General features: G+C 44.8%; 2 protein-coding genes across 3 annotated transcripts in view; one reads left to right on the forward strand and one right to left on the reverse strand.

Annotated features, from left to right (window-relative positions):
- smndc1 (survival motor neuron domain containing 1) overlaps positions 1 to 20000 on the forward strand; it is a 147318-nt gene that overhangs the window by 100678 nt on the left and 26640 nt on the right. The window lies entirely within an intron of this gene.
- Positions 10454 to 16672, reverse strand: ebf3b (EBF transcription factor 3b). Its single transcript, XM_060073133.1, has 6 exons — positions 15892 to 16672; positions 15458 to 15614; positions 15075 to 15138; positions 14749 to 14804; positions 12618 to 12691; positions 10454 to 10610 (listed from the first exon to the last, which is right to left on the reverse strand). The coding sequence occupies exons 1-6, from the start codon at positions 16020 to 16022 to the stop codon at positions 10538 to 10540; spliced, it is 555 nt and encodes a 184-aa protein (XP_059929116.1). The 5' UTR covers positions 16023 to 16672; the 3' UTR covers positions 10454 to 10537.

The following is a 20000-nucleotide window of genomic DNA, read 5'->3' on the forward strand; positions in this document are numbered from 1 at the left end:
CGATCGGCAGCCGGGTGCTGAATATGGATCAATATCCCACCAGGCTGTGTAGGAGATCTGATTTCAATTGGCAAGAGGGGCTTGCAGCAGGTTTCCATCACGGGGTAATTCAAGACATGGGAACATAAGTCAGATAGATTGATATAGACTGGCCAGGACCTCTCTTGCCACTGAACCAGCACAAGGAATTTCTGTCATATATCATTAACGCAGTTGGGGCAGGCTGTAAAAAACATATGGGGAGGGAGAGAGAGGCGGTAGATGCCTAGCTGCCCCCCCCCCCCGATACTGAATATGGGGGTCAAACACTGAATACATCTGCTGCTATTACAAGGAGAAGCCAGGGACTACAGGGAGAGGGGGGAGGGGGGGAGAAGGGGGAGAAAGAAAACAAATGAATGCTCGCCCTGCTAAATGCTAGTCCTGCTAAAGCAGAGGAATGGATGCTAAGTCAGGGGTTAGCATCCACACATGTCCCCCAACCACAGTGTGGTCATGTTCTGCTGTTGATTAGAGAGGGGTCAGCCCAGACAGCATACAGTAAGCTGTTGTTAATTTACCAAACACATGGCCTGCAGCAAAACTGCTGGTGAACTGCTGGAATATATTTTCTTTTTTTTCTCTCTGTGTGACCCCCCTTCACCGTGCGCATAGTCTTTATTAAAGCCACATACTTTATTATCGAAGCGGGACAACGGCAAAATAAACAAGCCGCTAATTTAATAGAAGGATAAATGCCCCAAGTGCACTGAGGACACGCATCTGTTGGGGAATAAAATAGAGAAATGGGAAGGAAATATCGGGATTCCTCCCACATTTATCACATTGTACGTGGATTCCTGAAGCTTGAGAGAGAGAGAGAGAGAGAGAGAGAGAGAGAGAGAGAGAGAAGAGAGAGAGAGAGAGAGAGAGAGAGAGAGAGAGAGAGAGAGAGAGAGAGAGAGAGAGAGAGAGAGAGGGGGGGGGGGGGCTTTGGTTCCAAGTGACAGCATTGTAAAACAATAAAAAACAGTGCCTATAGTTAGAAATAACTTGTCACTTTTAATAAATGATACTGGTCTGACTCCCTCTCTCTCGCTCTCACTCTCTATCTCTCATCCCTCCCCCTCTCTCTCTCTCTCTCTCTCTCTCCCCCTCTCTCTCTCCCCCCTCTCTCTCTCTCTCTCTCTCTCTCTCCGGGGGCCTCTCTTCCTCCGATACATCCCATGCACCCCTGGGGGCCAGCCGGGCTGAGCAGCAGACCAGCTCCCCTCCACCCACCCACACCCACACCCCAACCCTGAGGTAAGTGATGACCCTATCCCTGAGCCTCCACCAACACCACCCCCACCGCCACCCGCCGCCCCCCCTCCCATCTCTGTCCTGTGACCTCACAGCAGTGAAAGCGGAACCATGTGGATGAGTTCCACAGACTAACCCGTCCACCTCCGCCCTCCCCTCCACCACCCTCCACCCCCCCGTGTCACACTACAAATTGGTTACATTCACAAAATGGAAATAGATGGACGCATGGGGGGCTGGAGGAGACGGAGTAAGGAAAGGAAGGAAGGAAGGAAGGAAGGAAGGAAGGAAGGATGGGGGGACTCTGGGAAAAAAGGGCAGATGGAAGGGAGGATAGGGAAATATAAGTGTGTGGGTGTGTGTGTGTGCTGCCTGATTATTATTAGTAGTAGTAGTAGTAGTAGTAGTAGTAGGAGTAGTAGTAGTAGTAGTAGTAGTAGTAGTAGTAGTAGTAGTAGTAGTAGTAGTAGTAGTAGGAGTAGTAGTAGTAGTAGTAGTAGTAGTAGTAGTAGTAGTAGGAGTGTGCAGGCATCCACGACCGGTCCCTTAGGAATCCGGAAAATACCCAAGAAAGAAACAGCATCCCCAGCTGACCCACCACCACCACCCCAACACCAACTGACAAGGAATGGCTTCCTCGTCGGCCATATGATCTGATTTACAAAACCCTGGGCTCTAATGCGAAACAAATGGCGTGGGCGGTGAACTGGTACTTAACCATAAAACCCCAGCAATACGCGTCTCCGCTGGAATACCACATATATCCCTCACCAGGCCTAATGTGCTGTTTTATGGCCAGATACGACTGAGGTTGACCCGACAGTTTGTTTGACAATTAGAGGGAACTTAATAAGGATTGAATGGGAGCGAGGACATGCCAAGAGAGGGGAAGAGAGGGGAGGAGAGAGGAGAGAGGAGAGAGGACAGAGGAGAGAGGAGAGGGGAAAGGAGAGCAGAGGGGAGAGGAGGGGAAACTGTTTTTCAGGAGAAATGAATGGCTGAAGAAATAAAAACACAGAGCTAGAGAGGGTAGGAGAGAGAGGGCGAGAGAGAGAGAGAGAGAGAGAGAGAGAGAGAGAGAGAGAGAGAGAGAGAGAGAGGAGAGAGAGAGAGAGAGTGAGAGAGAGAGCGAGAGAGAGAGAGAGAGGTTCAGAATAAAAACAAAAGCTCTTGTGTCATTAATGCTTTAAGAAACTGAACTGGCGTCTTCAATACTGCCACAGAGTTGAATTATAAAAAAGGAACGGTAAATTTTTTGAGGGGAGAGTCCACATTCTTTATTTAGTATGGATTTAATTTAAATAATGTATCAATCTCTTCTATGTGGTCATGTCGGCAGTGTTGTGTCATGGAAAGTTAATAAATCCTGATATATATCATTATATTGTGTGACTTCCGACTTCACTGAAATGAAAATAATTAATTTGACCGACTCTGTGGCAATGTATTAGAATCACAACTCCCAATTGCCCTGCTGAGGCAAGGAGGCAGCCGAAGACAGTAAACTTTAGTATGACGCATAAAAACACACATAAACATCTCTGATAGCCTGCTTCACGACTGTGTGTGTGTGTGTGTGTGTGTGTCTGTGTGTATACCTGTATATGTGAATGTGCATATATGCGCAGATGTGTGTTGAGTACAGATTCAAACGTGTATCTGCGCATGTGTGTGTGTGTGTCTTTATAGATCTCCACGTACATGAGTGTGTGCATGCTTGTGCATGTGTAGGTGTGTGTGTGTGTGTGTGTGTGTGTGTGTGTGTGTGTGTGTGTGTGTGTGTGTGTGTTGTGTGTGTGTGTGTGTGTGTGTGTGTGTGTGTGTGTGTGTGTGTAGTGTTGCTTTTGGCTCAAGCTTGCAGCCCATCAACCCCAACTCTATGGCCCTGTTTCTGTCAGGAGAGAAACCAAAGGAGGAGGGGGGGGGGGGGGAAGAGAGATGGAGAGGGGCAGAGAGAGAGGAAGAGAAGTGGGGTGAGGAGGAGGGAGAGAGGAGGGGGGAGAGGTAAGAGGGTCGAGGTGGTGGAGAGAGTGAGAGAGAGAAAGGGGAGAGAGAGAGAGAGAGAGAAAGGGCTTGGTTGGAGAGAGAGAGAGCGAGAGCGAGAGCGAGAGAGAGAGAGAGGAGAGAGAGAGAGAGAGGGGGGTTGGGGTGGAGGGGAGGGGGTCTGTCTCCATGGACAGATGGACGGCTCTTTCTCAACATGTGGAACCATGTTCTGCCTTCACTGGCGGAGTGGTGGAGCCCGTCCCCCGCTCTGCTGGCCCTGCCACGCTGTCGCAGCACACACACACACACGCAACACACACTCATTGCACTCCCACACACACACAAATGTGTGCACGCATGCACACACAGAGTCTTGATCACAAAAACACACAGCCATGCACGCACATGCATACACACAACCATAACTCATGCACACACAAACACACACACACACACACACACACACAGACACACACTCCCACTTTCAATAAAACAAACACACACACACAGGCGACCACATACAAAGACACACACACAGAGAGACACACGCCCGCACACACACGGCAACATAGCCTTCTCTCTCTGTGTGCACACATGTTAAAGTCATCACCCCTGCTCAGCGCTAGTAAAACACAACACCCCCAGCCTCTCTGCTGTTGTCAAGTCTTGCCATTAGCTGATGCCACTGGGGAATCCTCCCCCAGCGAGGTGCGTCTCCCCCGAGACCCAGCAGGCACCAACTTACGTTCAGCCGCCACTCATGTGAACCCAAACATGAGAGCATAATTTGGAAAATATCATTTATACTGTGCGTCTTTGTACGTGTCTTGACATTTACAAACTGCGATAAAACCGACACGAGGGAGGAGGGAATAGGAGGGGGGGGGGGAAAAAGCCGGAGCGGGAATAATTTGAGGTAATGTTTTGCTTAGTGAACAGTATTACCCAATCCTTAAAATGTTGGAGCTCTGGGATGAGGCGGCGCTGGCTTCGGCGCAGCGAAGAGGGTCTGGATTTCATTTCTCGGCGTGTACAAGCCAACAGTGAGCTGCCAAGTACAGCTTTTGCTCTCAACACTTCCTATTCTCCCTCCCCCTCCCCCCGGTTGGGGGGAGGGAGGGGTGAGGGAAGAGGAGGGGAGGAGAGGGGGCTTCACTCAAACATTGCGTCGGCCCAAGACAGGGGTGGTCAGTTTACGCTCCCATTTCTCAACGAGTGTCAGAAACTCACATCTGTCACATGAATTACACGAAAAATAGCCGTAAATATAAATGTTAAAATGAAAAAAAGGGCAAGAAATAATAAAAACCCTGCAATGGAAATATTGTTAAAGCGTGAAGAGTCTACGTGTCCACTTGTATATCTGTCTTTCTGCGAGCGTGTGTTTGTGTGAAGGTTCGCACAAATGTTTCCCACACAAAGTGAGCCGCTTGAAACGCACAATGAACTCTAAAATACCCGTGCGTTCATGACGGCTCAAAGATATGACGCAAAGACGATATAGGAACAACACCTGCGGCAATCGACGCCCAACAACAACCACCAAAACAACAACAACAACAGAAGAGCACTTTTGCGACCCTCTCATTGCATCATCTCTCACTTACGAGTGGTGAATGACTCTGTGCTCCCAGTGAATTATCACCAGCAAACGATAGTAGTAGTTCGATGGTAATTGCCCCTCTGAAGATGCAGTGAAAACACGCCATTCAAGTGCCGGGTAAACAGACCTCTCTCTGCAGGTTATCGAGATGGCATCACGATGAAGAGAAAAAATCGACATCAACACCGCACACAACGACACACACACACACACACACACACACACATATTCCCTCTCTTTTTCACTGCTGATGTGCAATTAAAATGGTTTAGGAAACCCTCTTTGACAGTCCGAGGGCTTAGCCAAAAATGTAAATGACATTAAAGGAGACAATGAATTTAATTTTGCTTAATGTCCCCTTTCGCTGATTCTCATTTACATCACATTTCCACATAAAGGCCTGACCTTATAAATACTGGCATTTGTTCAGCTTTTGGAGGTAATCACGCTTTTGCAAAAACCAGATGGGAACGCAGAATTTTTCCGATTTGTTTCCTCAGAAGGCAGAGGGACGCGGCATGTGGGACGCGAGGCTCGCTCTATTGTCGCTCGGTAAACAACTTGACAACAAGCGCAATGCACTCTGGGAAATGACCTCCGAGGTGTTCCATAAATGAACGATAACGCAAACTCATTTAGGTAATACAGGGCCGGCTAATGAGAGACACAACGGAAAGCTAAGCAAAATTTACATTAGGAGCCAGGTTTAATTGTGTTAACAGAGGAACAGGTGCGGCGCGGCCTTTATAAACCAGCTAAATGAATAAAAGGCCTCCCACCGCAAACCGTGTGTGCTGACCAGAAAAAAAAGGAAACAGAAAAGAAACATGGCTACGAAGAAGAGGAGAGAGCGAGAAAAAAACAACAACGGGAAAAAGCAAGTCAATGATATGAATTATTCAGTGGCTTCGCAGCACTCTAAAGGTCAGTGCCCTTTGACCTCTTGGGTGACAGGAAGTGAAAGGGAGTGCTGTGTCCGAAGGAAAAAAAAAAGAGAAAAAAAAGCACAGATATGTTTACAACTGGCTTGTCTGAACGGCAGTTTCACCTTACAGCGGAATACGAAAACCATAAGATGAAAATGAATGACACGAAATGTTGAATTATACAGCAGCGTGGTTTGCTGTTAGCAAAACAAAAAGTCACTCCTGTCACTGACCGGTAGAAAACTGCTGTGTCTTGTCAACGTGTTAAGTATGACCTTTGGTGCCGTGACAGGCGGAATGAGTCATTTTCCCTCCTCTTTTAACAATATGGGCTTTCTTATTACAAAATCCATGTGTACGCCTGAGCGATGTATCTAATCTCTCAACGAAGACAGGACAGAGTCAATATGTGGGGAAGTGAACACAGATAGCAGCCAGGGCTAGCCACTCAAATTGAGTTACGTTCGCTGTTTCTCTTTTCCTTTTTCTTCTTCCCCTGCTCTCGCTAGACTGGTACTGTAAATACTCAAATTATACTAATCAGATATTAGGACAGCCATCAGGATAACTGTAAATACTATAAATGAGCTGTTTGGATAACGCTGCACTCCCCCACTTAGCTGCGCGGCACCGCTAACGTATAGATATGACAGACCGCTTTATTTCCACGGCTGGCTTCGCAGAGGCACCAGATTTGCGACCGACTGAAAGTGCTGTCGTCATAGCGATAGTGATACAATTAGGGACTTGATGGAATCGTGTTTTTGTTTCTAGCCGGTGCCAACAGTCTTTTTCATTTTTTCGGATAAAAAAAAAGCAATCCGTTCTTTTTTTTTTTGGAAGACAATAGTTTGTCAGATGCACAGGCGCGCCCCAAGAGACTATCGCAAATTCCCTTTCACAGCGTATACGCTACAAACACAAACACACAACAAACAAATAAGCAGGGAAAAAACGCAGGACTTCTCTTAATCCATAAATGAATATGAATAATACATCAGGCATGGAGTGTAAGCCGTGCGGTATTTAAACGCCATGCGGTCTTCAGACTTCAGTTGCTGCAGCAGCTGCTGGGCCTACATATACATCTCAACATTTTTTTTTTAAGAGAATCCTTCCTCTCCCTCAAAAAAAACAAGAAATGTGAGTGAAAATCGGTATCAGAACTCGGGAGAGAAAATAGGGTAAACAGATGTCTGGCTTGACCGCAGGAAAATAGGACACATTTGGAATGATAAGTTTCCCAAACTCTGGTGGATATGCCAGATCCATGGGAACGCCAGTTAATGTCTCGCTAGATGCCAGCTAGCCACCCCCCCACTCGTACCATCTGGGAAAATGTTACAGCGAATCAACAGCATCAATGATTCACTCCAAATCTGTTTCTTAAGGTCTCCAACGCGCTACTGTTTCTTCGGATAGGAGGGACAGGAGGGGTGGGGGGGGGAGTGGGTGATGGTGGGTTTGGATATGGTGGGTTGGTTTGGGTATGGGGGGGGGGGGGGGACGGAGTGGGGGGAGTGAGTGTGGCAGAGCTGGCTGGGGTATTTAATTTTTTTTTGTGCTCATACTGTAAATGTAGAACGACGAGACAAGCCTGATTCGACAATCAAGCCCACTCCGCCAGGATTTATGTCACTCAACTCGCTTGTAGTCAATTGGAAATAATCACTTTCTGCCAGCAGCTACCACAGCACAGGTGCCACTAATGATGTGCATGGGAGGGAGGTAAAGAAAAAAAACGGTCTAACACAGAGAGTGTGTGTGACTGTGTGAGTGTGTGTGTGCCTGTGTAAAACATGGGCCGCTTTACCAAGAAACTTGCCCACATATAGCGTGTTAAAAATCCACCAATCCAAGTCATTGCGGCAAATAAGTCATATGGAGCAATCATTTACATGCGCGCGCGGGTCATGTCAGGAACTCTTACGCTAAATGGCGCCCCGCAACCTCAGCCTTTTGCGCGGATGGCCCCGTGAGTCACTGGGAACCGGCGAAGGGTCTTGACGGCTCATAGTTACGACATGGAAACAATGGGAGCGTCTAATGAGGAACATATGCTTTTGTGATTCAACAGAGACACTCATTGTGCGAGGAAAAGGATACCCTGCTCCCATTCAGCCCCGTCACAATGAAAAGAGAGCCCTCCCTGGGCCCAGGTTGAGCTTACACTATCCATCCTCCCTTCCCTTCCCTTCGCCTTCCTCTGCTCTTTTCTCTCTTTCTTCTCTTTCTTTCTTTCTCTCCGCTTCCCACCCCTCTCCCCCTCCTCCTCCTCCTCCTCCTCTTCCTCCTCTCTGACTCTGACTCTCCATGCATTCATTTTCCTCTGCTTATTCTTGCTTTATGTTACCAATCTTTTTGTGCGGTAGATTGGAGAACAATAGTGCCACGATACTCCTGTACGTGTCCGGAGAAGAAGGAGGGCAAACAATGCAGTGGCAACATGAAAGCAGCGGAAATTGACCAAAGGACACACACACACACACACACACACACACACACACACACACACACACACACACACACACACACACACACACACACACACACACACACACACACACCTATGGTTCACTGTCTCAGTGTGAAAACTATTGTCTCTACTGCAACAAAAAAAACGATCATATTAAATTTTACCTCGCCCCCAAAACACTGCTCTTTGAAGAAAAGCAAATGACGTGATGCTATGCTAATATCAAAGAACAGGACCACAAAGGTCATCGTTTAGCTCAGAAGATATGTGTATTATAAAAATATACAGAGACTATTAAAGCAGCATTGGATTTCATTTATTATTTAAAAAATGTGAATCACCAAGAGTCAGGTTATGGTTCCGTAATATAATACACTGATGACTACATAAGAGTAAACCGTCAAAGCAGCAAAAAAATTAAGCCACAGACAACCGATCGTGACCGGTCATTGGAGTACCGCCGTACCCTACAGTAGCAGCATAGCCGTCTAGTGTAAACAATCTCCGAGAGGCGAAACCAGCGGCATAAACAACAGGCCCACCACACACGGTCTATGTTAAGCACGTCTGTCACTCGCTCTGTCTACTCTGTCTGTCAGCGCCTTGGTCTCTCTCTCTCCTTCTCTATCTTTTTCTCTCTTTCTCTCTCTCTCTCTCTCTCTCTCTCTCTCTCTCTCTCTCTCTCCCTCTCATTCTCGCTTTCTCTCCTTCTGTATGTGTGTGTGTGTGTGTGTGCCCGTGGGTGTGCGCGTGCCCGTACGTGCGCGCCCAGACAGCGGTAGCGCTGGTAATCCATGCAGGCTCCCAGGGCATGCCGGGCGGCTACTTCCTGATGCATGGGAAGCCGCCAGGGGTGGAGTGGCAGGCACAACTGCTCAGCCCTATTTGATTACTAATAAGAGAGTTGTCCCCCCCTACCGCCCCCCTCTGTCAGATCGCGGGCATTCTCCGCTAAGCAAACAGTGATTCTGGCTAGTCAAACATTAGCATTGCTGCCCGTCCCCGCCACGACGTGGTGAGAGTTACATTTAGATCCAGGAATACTAGCCTACCACACTCCCAACCCCCCCAACCCACCACCACCTCACCCCTGGCCCCGACATCCCCGTCCTCTCTACTCTGTTCTGCCTCACTGTCGTGCATTCATCACCACCACCTCGGCCCAAGCATTCGCACATACAGCCCGTTGAAGGGGAAGCTCACTGGTCATGATATACTGTAGTTTTCACACACACACACACACACACACACACACACACACACACACACACACACACACACACACACACACACACACACACATTGGGACAATTAGAAATAAAATACCTTTTGTGCTCTTTTTATTATTCCACTTGTATATGAAACATGAAAAAAACAAATCTCAACCTGGCATCCTTGACCTCGCCCGTGATCTCTTAAACTCTACTAGACCTTCCAGCCTCACCCCCAAACCTCGGCCCAATATCTCACCCCCCCCCCCCGGCGCCCCTCACTTTTCACCTTGTAAATTCAAATCCAAAAAAACCTTTATTAACATGCCGTACTTTCACCGTGCGGGTCAACCTAACATGATCTCTTTGTGGTTGTAAATCCCAGCCGCCAAACGGACGCCTAATTTGACAGAAGGTAAGGTGTAAAAACAACAAACTACTGCCTGTGTGAACGCATCGCCGATGCCGTTTCAACACAAAAGGGGGCGGGACCCAGAGCGGAGCTACACCTGAGCCAATTAGCCGTGTTCCCAGCATGTCGCCGTGACGATGGATACAACTCTGATCCAAGGGACCCCCCAGCTCCTACCCCAGGTGGTGACCTCCCCCTCTGAGCACAGGTACGCTTGGAAAGACGCCCCTCTGCTTGTCCCATGTCGAAGATACTTTTTCTCACGCATACACACACGCGCACACACACACACACGCACGGGTGGTGCGAAAGTGGAAGGATGTTGGCCCCACCTGGGCGCTTACACCTCACTCTCACACACACACACACACACACACACACACACACACACACACCATAAGGCCGTTACCTTCCAGACTTCCGGTAACTCCCATGCTTATCGTATATCGTGTATCCATCTGCTCCAAACCGTTTTGTATTTTTGTTTTTGTGTGTGTATGTTTAACAGCTCCCGCGTTCACCCGTTCACAAAATCACTCTCAGGAGGTCACTCTGTCACTTCTCCACCCATCCTGCGCACACACTCACACACATGCATAAACACACGCACACACACAGGAGAAGGTGTAGTAGAAGGGAAGCCTACCGGTCGATGATCACAGGGTCTGAAGGAGTCTCGTTTCGGTTCCCACAGCTTTTCTTGTCGCAGCACCGGCTGGGAACACAGACACACATTGTGTTAAAAAAATACAACACACACACCACCACACACACACGCAACCAAGGCACCGCCACCACTTCTAGGAGTCTCTCCCTCAATCGACACATGGATTTCATACGTGTCACATGACATGAAATAACAAACGTAAAAAGAAACTTTGTTTGTTTTGGGGTTGTGGTGTTTTTTGTGTTTGGTTGTTAGTTTTTTTTTTTTTCACTACCTTGTCTCATCCATTGATGCTGACGGCTGATAAAATAAAATAAATAAAAAATAAATATCTAGGAGACGCCGGGTGAAAACAACATGTTGTGTTGTTTGGCTAAGAGTTGTAGGGGAGGGGAGCGGGGCTTGCAGCCAGAAGGCAGGGGAGTCACTTACAACAGCTTCTGCTTTTGTTTACCTCTAATTGCCAAGCTGCTATTTCTTAGGGAGATGCAAGGTGCCACCCTCAACCAATATTTCTGCGGGGCATTTATCAATTATGCCCTCAAAAGCACTAATCTATCTTCCCCACCACATGTTCTCCACAAAAACCCTCCTCTCTCCCTTAGAGCGTATATGCTAGCTAGCTCGCTAGCTGTCTCGACATCTTTTGATTTTTGTAACTTGAATCAATGTGTGTGTGTGTGTGTGTGTGTGTGTGTGTGTGTGTGTGTGTGTGTGTGTGTGTGTGTGTGTGTAAGAGAGAGGGAGAGGGAGAGAAAGAGAGGTGGAGAAACTGAGAAGAAACATCAGCCAACATCCATTTCAAATGAAAACATATATATACAACTAACGCAAATATGTGCATGAGAATTGATTAATGCCATATGGCCACAGGAAGAACAACACACTACTGTCAGTGAACTATAGAGGATATAGGCCTGAATGTCTCACATTAGCATATCTCTCTGTGGAAATATTGACTGAGATCAAGATTTTATTGATAATCGTCCACATGGTAGGTCTACTACCGCAGCGAATAGGCAAATAAAATTGAAGGGAAAGGTTTTTACAAGTCAAAATAAAATTAAGAATAGAGCGGTGGTAGTACATTATGCTCATGAAGTCCTCAAATGAAAACATAAATTGTACGGTGCGTTTGTGTCGTCTTTGCTTCATTATGTGCGCGGGTTCAAGTACTTGCTCATTTTACAACAAAATGCACTTCCCCCCCACACCACCCCCCTGTGACAGAAAATATTACCTCGAAAGCAAAAGCATATTCAATGTGTCACAAAGTAAGTGATGGATGCATGTATAAATTGAGCGTGAGTGATGAGTTTATGCATGGAAAAAGACAAATCTCTCTTTCTCTCTCTCCCTCTCTGCCCCCCTCTCCCTTTCTCTTTCCCTCTCTCTCTCAGGGTTCCACTTGCGCTCAACCTGCTCAGTGCCGAACAATACCGCGGTGTAACAAAGGGGGGAGGTTAACCGACAGTATCCGAATTCAATGTTCAGCCGGCGAGCTCCACAATAACAACAAAGCGCGTATTCCCCTTTAAGTATCAATGACAGCGTTGAATGGCGGCGCAACATGAGAGCTGCAGATTTATGTGGTTAAGTAACGCTAAAAGCCCGGCTGATCATTGGCGACAGGTGGGCATCAACGAGAGGCTGACAACACTGGTCTAAGAAGGAAGGAAAGAGACCAGCAGGGAGAGTCGATAAACTGATAACTGTGACGATGAGAGACAGTCGACAGACTTATCCCAAATCTAAATATGCCTTCGAGAGCGTGTTTTTTTGGGAGGGAGAATGTGTCGTTTATAGTCGATGTGAGGGGCCTGCATGAATAGTCCAAGTCCAATATAGTTCCCGGTGTCAGAGCAATAGTCATCATATTATATGATCAGGGTTTTTTGTCTGTGCTAGGCATTCTAGATTGAATATAGTCGCCTATACTTGATACATGATTGCATCATGGCTCAGCTCAGCTCAGAGCTCGACGTGGCCTCGTGGTGAAATGTCTTCCGCAAGTGTCTGCTGAATGGATGGACACACACGACGCGATATGCTTACCTGCACATTATCTCGTGGGTAAGGAGAACTCGACACATTTCTGGGTTCTTGTCTTGGCCTTCGTACACTATCGCCTTTGGAGGGAGAGACAGGGGAAGGGGGCGAAACGTTAAATACACCAGGGAGGAACCAGGGGTCACACCATCACGTCACAATTATCACGGACGTAGAAATGAGTTACAGTAAGATACACACTATGTAAAAAGGGAATTACTAATATCAATGAATTAGGGATTTATGTAGGCTATGCTTTAACACAAAATAATATGCAACATGCATTTTATCAAAAAGTACTATATTTGGCCACGAATAAATAAGGACTTACATATATATATTTTTGAAACAGCATAACACGACCAAATACTATTACATCAATATCATTTGTATTATCAATAATTGTAATATTAATATTTATATTAATGTTATAAAGGTCAAGGCCTGTATTGTATTTATATTATAAATAATATAAATAATAATACAGCAATTGTTTTTAATTATAAGCGTTAGTAGCGTAGGCCTATAGATCTTTTTTTTATTATTTATATAGCATTATTACCAGTGTCTGTATAACATACTATTAAAAAGCACGCCTAATTATCATAATTATCATCATTAGCTATTTTGCATGCCACAATAGGAGTAAAAAAAACATTTCAACACGGAGATAAAGAGAGGGCTAAATAGAGAAAGGGGGAGAGAGGGAGAGAAAGCGACAGAGGGATTTTCACGACGAGAGATCCAATAGAAGTGCCATCAATATGCTTATAATCTGGGGATATTTGGGGGAAAGTGTTAATGGGCAATCTGTTGTTTATTTTGAGCCGCTAACAATGATCTTTCTGTGGATAAAAAGCGGTGTCTGGCGGTACGGTTGAGTAATTTTTGAGCATTGGCTGAAACAGATGGCGCGGGAGCTATCAGTTCTTCCCTCTCCCTCTCTCTCCCTCCTCGATGCCTCCCCTCCTGTCTCCCCTTCTCTCCGGATGCGAGCCACTCCATCCCTCGCAGGCTGTACTCAGGCTCAACACCACAACTTGTAAAGTGGTTGCTGCCATAGTAGGCACTACACACACACTACCTCCAGTACCAGATACAGGCCTTTAAGTGATCAGAGAGAAAAAAAAACGCCATGTTTGAACTAAAATTTCAAAGCAATACAGGATAAATCTTTTTTTATTATTTTACGAGCTGTCAGTTGTTGTTTTTTGCATCGTTTAATTTATGATGTGGCCGACAAACTTGAACATGACTTCGGAAATAAATAATAAAAAAAGTGACATTTAAAAATAAAATTTAAAAAGGGAACATCCTCGATGTAAATTGTTATCCTGCTCGACGCGGTGTATCTTTTAGTTGAGGGGTGGGGGGGGTGTAGGAGGGGGGGGCAATGCGATTATCTATATTGCTTTGATTTATGTCGCTCTTTGCAGCTGTAGAAACAGAAATCCATAAACTGCTTGTTCTGCGTCATTGAATCGGATCATTCGCACAGGAATGCATGCCTGCGACTACAGTGGCTTCACGGCTCTATCCGGGCTGTTTTTAACCCTCCAGTTAAAAACGGAAACGCACAACTCACATGCACAAACGGGGTCGCCCCATACTTTAATTTCTAATGGGTTTTCTAAATGTAGGCCGGTGTGTATGATATATATATATATATATATATATATGACAAAAAAAACTGGCAACGCGTTGGGTAATTGTTTTATAAGCACACTGAAATATAGATTGACTGGAGATTTTATGAGAATAAAATATATGTAGGCTATTAAGAAATCAAATTATATTCACTTAGGCGTTGCAGTTCGCTTTCGATTATTTCGATTATTTAATGACCATTATTCCCGTTATTATTTGTAAATATTGAATGATGACTTAAGAAAGTCCAAGCACTGCTGAACATTTGGGAGTGTTGTAATATTACACGACCAAACACGCGAAAGTGGAGCTGCCTTTCCTTTCGGGCAAACAGTAATCTATATTTCAATATTTTTGCTCACACAATGCCCTTCAAACGCATCTCAGAATGAACACATGGCAGAGGGACTGACACTCGAGTCTAATATACCCCGGGAGCCAAAGAAAAGGATTTATTCAAATTATTTAAAAAAAAGAAACAGTTGCTTACCTGCTTTGTCATTGAATCGATTAACCGTATGTAAAGATCCTGTTCTGTCCTGACTCCTGGAGAAGGAAATACATGATTTGTTAGGACGTTCATTTGGACAGACAGGCAGTAAAAGGGGCAGAGGAATTTGTCCCTTTCACTCCGATTAAAAAACTGAAAGGCAAGCAGCATAACAGGATAAGTGTGTGTTGGGACGTCAATTTCAGTCATTTTATAGTTAGGCTATTTGTATTATTTGTAATATTAGTAGTAGGCCTATTACAAGTGAAGTATTTATTTTTGTTGTATTTTGTGTTGTTTGGCTACAGATTGAATGCAGAACTCACCATTGCTGTACAATAACTGTAGTTTGTAATGTATCCCATTGTTAGTTTTTTCACTGTTTGGTTCCTGGTGGAAACAATAATTGGTGAAAATTAACCATCCAAAGAGAAATATAATATACGGTTTTTTTTCACACATCTGGTTGTACGGTTTGTTAGAAGTGTGAAGTCTGACCCCTTAATCAAGGCTTGCAACCACTTTCTGGCCACAGCGAGTTATTCAAAAAATACAAAATAAAACAGATATCATGATTAATATTCGTGACTCCTTCCTTCTCCTGTATCTGGTTGACATTTCGAACGAGACATAAATATTATTGCAGAAAATCATGGAAGGACTATCCCTGCTCACAGGGATACACTACATTTGTTTGGTTGTTGCTTACTTTGTCCTTCTCCACAAAGTCCACGAAAGCTGTCCTCTCGATCTCCACTGGCTGACCCTGTCTGTCGTACAGGGCCAGGACGAAATGGAAAAAATTGGATTTTCTGAGGTTGGAGGGGGGCTGCTTTTCATAATGTGCCCGTGCCAAGCCAACACCGCTGCGGGGAGAGAAGGAGAGAGCAGCTCGGTTAAGTACCGCACACGAGGGAGAGATGATGATGGAGCTGCTGATGAAAACATGGAAGAGATGCACAACCACGTTTTGGAGTGCGGGATATTTCTTGATTTGTCACAATAAGGGCGAACTGCTGGTAATGAAAGAAGGGGGAAAGCCGAAGGGGGGCATTGGGAGACCGTAATTGATACAGAGTATTGAGGGGATTGAGGGTCGATATGAGGAATGCGTGAGAAAATCAGATGATTTGGCATGCGTACCTTTGGGCGGCTGTGTTCGCGTCCACCACCCCAGCTGTGTGCATCCACGAGCGGACCGAATTGAGCCCACCGAGCGGTTCCTCCTTCATCGTGGTGCCACCCCGCGATATAGTTTCCTGAATCCCAAACATTTAGGACAATTTGCGTGCAAAAGGGGGAGCCTCCTGCGAAATGAGGGTAAATAAACGTCCACACGCGGTATCCTTCAGGGTTTTGCGGGATCAGTCGCGAGCGGTGCGAGGGAACGGCTGGTCCACAGGTCTCGTCTCCCTCTTCTGTCTGTCCTGACTTGGAACGATGTGAACAAGTCTCAAAGTGCCGTACTTAGTTGGAGTGCTATCCACAGACAGGGGAACAAGAAGAAGAAAAAAAACGTGAATTGTTCAATAGACGCGATTTTTTTTGTTGCTATTGTTCCTCTTTGTTTTTTTGTTTTTTCTGTTTTGTTTTTTTGTTGCTATTCACAGAAAAATCGATGGCAGTTGTTTGGGTGATGCTGCAGCTCTCAAAGTGCCGACATCCCCGAAGCACCGCGTCCAAAAGCGTCAGGACTCGAGTTGAATAAAGCACTCCTGGAAAAGGTGCTGCTGCTGCTTCTCCACAAGACAAACACGAGGCAGAGGCTGATCACCGTGGAGGTGTTCCTTGTACACAGGAGATGTGGATAAGGGGCCTTTCGCGTCGTGCACGATGGATGGGAACATGCAAAACTAAGCCCTCTTTCCCGGAGGACTGAAATCTTTCCCGGGAGCCAAAACTCTAAACCCACGGGAGAGGCTCTGTCAGAATATGACGCTCACGGGGCGTTTCTTTGACCATATATGGAGCTCTGACGGTTCCTGTCAAGCAGTGGCGCTCGACTACGCGAGTTCTCGCCTATAGCAGCAACACGAGAACATTCGCTCTACTTTCCTCATACTAGGCCTATATGGGGTGAGTTAATTTTTTTTCTCAATGATATAAAAATTCGACGAGGTGTAACCATCACACAAAAATCAGGGAAAAATAAATACAATAACTCAAAATCTGAAATGGTCAAACTGTGGATAAATATCTGGCCTAATTTAATACAAAATGAGGCATAGTTGCAATGATGTAATTTAGCATTACGATACAGATTGTATCTTGTTAGAATTTTCAATCATTTATTTAACGAAAGCTTCTTAATTGCCTTGTTAATATAGGTAATACATACTATTTTAGCAAGTGTTATTTTGCTAAACATCAGTATATTGTGCTATATATTCATTTACATAGGCCTATCTGTCCTAAATATGGTTTATTTTTTATTGTGATGTTTTTTCTGTTAACCACACTGAGTCAAGAGCAATATCACCTTGTAGATGGAATTTATTGTGTCTATTATTTGTATATTTCAAAAAGGTTTCATTGTAGGCCTATATGACATTTGACGGAAGACTTATTTTTAATTATATTAAATCAATCAAACTGCCCTAACAGACAGAATTATCAATATTTGATCAGTTATTTCCCATTTCTATTCTCATATTCCTCTATTTGTACTGGCTCATGTAACTCTCTTTTGTATGGAGTAGGTTACTTTCAAAAGCCAGAAAGTCAGAAAAACATTTTATTCATGACACAAACTTTTTATTCTTATTTTGCGACATCTTGCCTTTCATCGTATGTAGCCCTATGCCTTCCTCCACGCCATCAGAAAGCATGTATATTCACAAAACATCTTAATCGACCGACAACCTTAACATGTCCGAGTGAGCAACCCAAGCGGTTCATTAGGCGGAAAGGAGGAGAGGAGAGAGGGAGAGAGAGAGGGGAGGGTGAGAGGAAGAGAGATGTGCGTTGTATCCTGAGCAATCTATCTCGCTGGTGGTGAGGGTTAATAGCTGTTGCCAAAGATAAGTGAATTATAAGCTGTTGCTTTTCACCTCTACAAAATCTATTGCCAAATTGCCTGCTCACTAACTATTTCGTTTTTTTTAGAAGAAGAAAGTTGGCCTATTTTATTTTTTACTTTTAATTTATATCATCATTCATCTTCATAATTGTTTTTTAACATCCAGGCCTAGCCGTACCTTTCAATCGTTTAACGTCTATCTACAACAGATCCCCTAATTTGCATGGCGTAGGCGTACAGACTTTATTTCACCTGCTTATATTTAAGATTGCAAAATGTCATTTTTTGCAGACTTCCCCGTTATTTTCCTTCTTATTCTGTGCATACAGTTTCAAGTCGTTTATTAGAACTTAACCCCTGATTACACGCAGCCGAGGCGATTTAAATCTGATTATCAAATTAGGAGACTTTGAGACAAATCCGCTTATATCGGACACTGTTGACTGGATCGGGAAAATAGCATCTCCACGCCCGTCACGTAGCGAACGATGCTGTCCTGAAAGGGAGTTTTAAAGCGTATTTGACAACAAATGCAGCTGCCCCCGCTATTTCAGAAGATATTAGAGGAAAATGAATGCAAATCTGTGTGCAGGGGACCATCTGGAGGTGGGGAGCGGGAGTCAGCTGCTCCGCACACGGAGGCTCGGAGCCTGAATCCGTCTCGGCTCATTCTGGGGGGGATCATCTGCGAGGTGGTGGGCTATAGCCGTGGAGAATGCGTTCTCTTCATCATTAAGTGAATGTTACCTCTCAGACCCGCTCCAAATAGAAAGGGGCGTTGGTCCTTGTGTGTTTTTCTTTAATAATATAGATAGAATAAAAAACTATTTGTCACGTTAAAAAAAAATATATTTGAACTGTAAATTATGATAATTGTGAGTTACTAAAAGAAAGGTAAGTCATAGTCGATTGGTAATTAAAAAATGTTTTTATTTCATTTTCCACCCTCATATTATGTGTGCAGACATCATAACCATGTTTATTTATCTGAGAGGCAACGTGTATTGTCTTCTGATCACAAAAGCTGATCAAAGGTGACCCAAATTTGCTTGGGGATAACAATAATTAAAAAACAACAACATAATAATAGATCATAATAATACTGAATCAAACTCCCGGAAAATCCATACAGCTTGTGTGGTTCTTGATAAAACATAATACTTTTAAACTTCCACCGAGACCTCCCGTCTCGATGGAAGCAGCCTTAACCCGTATTGGGGGTGACGTCTTCTTTTTTGAGCGAATTTACGGGGCGAGGCCCTCATGATCTCCTCAAATTTGCATGTAAATGGCGACATCAGCCTGCGCGCGTGCCACGGGCCAGCGGGGCCCCCCAGATGTCAAGGCAGAGTCAACCAGCCGGCCGCTGCCCAGCTGTCCGTCCACAGATCCAAACACACAGAGACTCAACACTTTCATACTCACCTGCATTGTTTTGCAAAGAATTACACGGGGAAACACAAATACATCTGTAATGGATTCAATACAAACCCGGTTTGGTCACGGTAATATCCCAGACACGTTGAATAACATTTTAAAGTTGTATTCATATTGCACATTGGGCCTTATTAAAATGCACATGTATTTATGCATCATTATATATTTTAGATGATGGCCTTATTCGACAAATATGCGTATTACAGGGAAGGAAGTCTCGTCTTAAAGGCCTGTTGGACAACTTTAGATCTCGTTTAATCTAACTTTGGGCTTTGCTCAACTTGTTTGGCACGCCCCGGTTGGTCGTGTCGCAATTGTTTTAACGTTCGTTTCAATTTCAATCATCACTTAAATAGGCCAATTTCTACCTCATAAGTGATGTAGAAATCAAATAAAAGCCATTCTCAGAGCGGAGCAACAGTTAGTTGTAAAACATGCATGCATGGGCCTATCGCTTTATCTATATTTTAATATATGCTGTCTAATGTATTCGGAATCAATGGGCCTATACATTTACACGAGCCAAATTGTTAAATAATTGATTAGGTTTTGTGAGGTATGATTAAAAGGAAGGAAACAATAGCCTGATAAATGCATGGATTCGATAAGACAGAAGAAGAACAGGCTGCTATTAAAAAATACACCATCTAAATCTCAAATCATTTATTTTCTTCCCCCTTTCTGAGTAAACAATAATTGACCTGAGAGACAGGGGCTAAGGACGAGATCAATCAGTGTGTGTGGAGCAGTGTGTGGAGGCGGTGGGCGAGCAGCGCCCCTCTTTGGTAACATTACA

Source organism: Gadus macrocephalus, chromosome 15 (assembly GCF_031168955.1).
Source record: "Gadus macrocephalus chromosome 15, ASM3116895v1".
Lineage (NCBI taxonomy): Eukaryota > Metazoa > Chordata > Actinopteri > Gadiformes > Gadidae > Gadus > Gadus macrocephalus.

Bases quoted from the DNA above. Each gene is read 5' to 3' on its own strand.
- ebf3b (XM_060073133.1), bottom strand. From the start codon at position 16,022: ATGTTTGGGATTCAGGAAACTATATCGCGGGGTGGCACCACGATGAAG. The intron at 14,805-15,074 runs GTGAGTTCTGCA...TTCCTTCTCCAG, and splicing joins ACAGTTATTGTACAGCAATG to GAGTCAGGACAGAACAGGAT. The intron at 10,611-12,617 runs GTAAGCATATCG...CTGTGTTCCCAG, and splicing joins ACCCACGAGATAATGTGCAG to CCGGTGCTGCGACAAGAAAA.